The 1890-nt window shown below is 50.8% G+C and overlaps 1 protein-coding gene across 1 annotated transcript; it reads right to left on the bottom strand.

The window, feature by feature from the left end:
• Positions 1–348: 348 nt before the first annotated feature.
• LOC104130410 (olfactory receptor 14A16) lies at positions 349–1287 on the bottom strand. The gene has a single exon (XM_009643450.1). The coding sequence runs from the start codon at positions 1285–1287 to the stop codon at positions 349–351; it is 939 nt and encodes a 312-aa protein (XP_009641745.1).
• Positions 1288–1890: the final 603 nt, after the last annotated feature.

Raw genomic sequence — 1890 nt, 5'->3', positions numbered from 1 at the left:
GTCACAGTTCAACGCAAAGGTAGGAGGAGCTTCACCACAAACAAAGGGAGACCCAAGGAGAACAGACTCCTTAAAAGACCAATTTATTGGTATTTTCTTCTAAGCACCTTTGTAGGAAGAGCCCAGCACCCAGGCACCGCACATGGGAGATGACCTTTCATTGATGAGTTGCTATCCAACAGGCCACGTGTGACAGAGTGTGTGCAAGGGTAAAACACAACAGGATCAAACCTCAACAGCAGTATAAACCAAGAAGGATACATATAAGACAGATTATCTACAAAAAGAAAAATGCAGATTTCTGGCCAAAGATAAACTCCGGGAAATGTGCAGAGAATTAGAGACAGGTTATTGTTGGTGATACTGCATCCATTGCGCCAGTTTCCATAGGGCGTCCTTGAGCTCATGGTTCCTCACGCTGTAGATAAGGGGGTTCACTGCTGGAGGAACCACTGAGTACAGGACTGCCACCACCAGGTCCAGGGATGAGGAGGAGGAGACAGAGGGGGGTTTCAGGTGTGAAAACGTGCCGGTGCTGAGAAACAGGGAGACCACAGCCAGGTGAGGGAGGCACGTGGAAAAGGCTTTGTGCCGTCCGTGCTGAGAGGGGATCCTCAGCACAGCCCTGAAGATCTGCACATAGGACACCATGATGAAAAGAAAACACCCAAAACCTAAACACACACTGACTACAATAAGCCCAGCCTCCCTGATGTAGGAGTGTGAGCATGAGAGCTTGAGGATCTGGGGGATTTCACAGAAGAACTGGTCCACAGCATTGCCCTTGCAGAGGGGAAGTGAAAATGTATTGGCCGTGTGCAGGACAGCATAGAGTAACCCACTGCCCCAGGCAGCTGCTGCCATGTGGACACAAGCTCTGCTGCCCGGGAGGGTCCCGTAGTGCAGGGGTTTGCAGATGGCAATGTAGCGGTCATATGCCATGACAGTGAGAAGAAAATACTCAACTGACATAAAAAAGAATAAGAAAAAGAGCTGGGCCACACACCCTCGGTAGAAGATGTCCTGGGTGCCCCAGAAAGAATTGGCCATGGATTTAGGGATGGTGGTGGAGATGGAGCCGAGGTCAACAAGGGATAGGTTGAGTAGGAAGAAGTACATGGGGGTGTGGAGGCGGTGGTCGCAGGCTATGGCAGTGATGATGAGGCCGTTGCCCAGGAGGGCAGCCAGGTAGATGCCCAGGAAGAGCCAGAAGTGCAAGAGCTGCAGCTCCCGTGTGTCTGCGAATGCCAGGAGGAGGAAATGGGTGATCAAGCTGGCATTGGACATTTTCTCTCTCTAGGCATGGGGACCTGTCCAAGGAAGAGAGGTCACTGACACAAAGAAATAGTAGAAGTTAGAAATTAGGCGGAATTATTTGAAAAAAACATCTATTCTGTTTCTCATAAAAATCCCCCACACTGCCTTACAAATACATTGATTTTTTTATAGAAACCCCCAAAGCCACCTTTCCCTTTTTAGGAAGACCTTAACTGAGCTCTGATTGGTGCTGGCTGAGGGTGCCCCAGCAAGCAGAGAGCTCTGCAGGAGTCTGTCCTGCCCTACAGCAGTAGGTAAGAAGGAACACCAGGTGAACATGGATTAAATCCACTGGTGGTAGCAGAGATTTTCAGCACTGTCGCTCCCAACTCACCTGACTGCAGAGCTGTGGGGATTGTGTTTTGTGTCTTCTCTTCCAGTTGCCCCGCCACAGCTGAGGAGGGTTACTCATGCAGAAACCCCTGGCATTTCTGCTGCATTGAAAGAGAAATCTTGTGGGTCCTGAGAGGCAAAGGGACTGTCCCTGACTGCAGAGGGGGACAACCGCTCTGTCCATCAGCCCTGCTCTCAGCTGCCCTGTGCTGGCAGCTCTTTCCTCTCCCGGGCCCTTGC

This window comes from Egretta garzetta, unplaced genomic scaffold, assembly GCF_000687185.1.
Source record: "Egretta garzetta isolate BGI_Z169 unplaced genomic scaffold, ASM68718v1 scaffold438, whole genome shotgun sequence".
Lineage (NCBI taxonomy): Eukaryota > Metazoa > Chordata > Aves > Pelecaniformes > Ardeidae > Egretta > Egretta garzetta.
The sequence above is the reverse complement of the archived record's forward strand: the minus strand, read 5'-3'. Positions and strand labels throughout refer to the sequence as shown.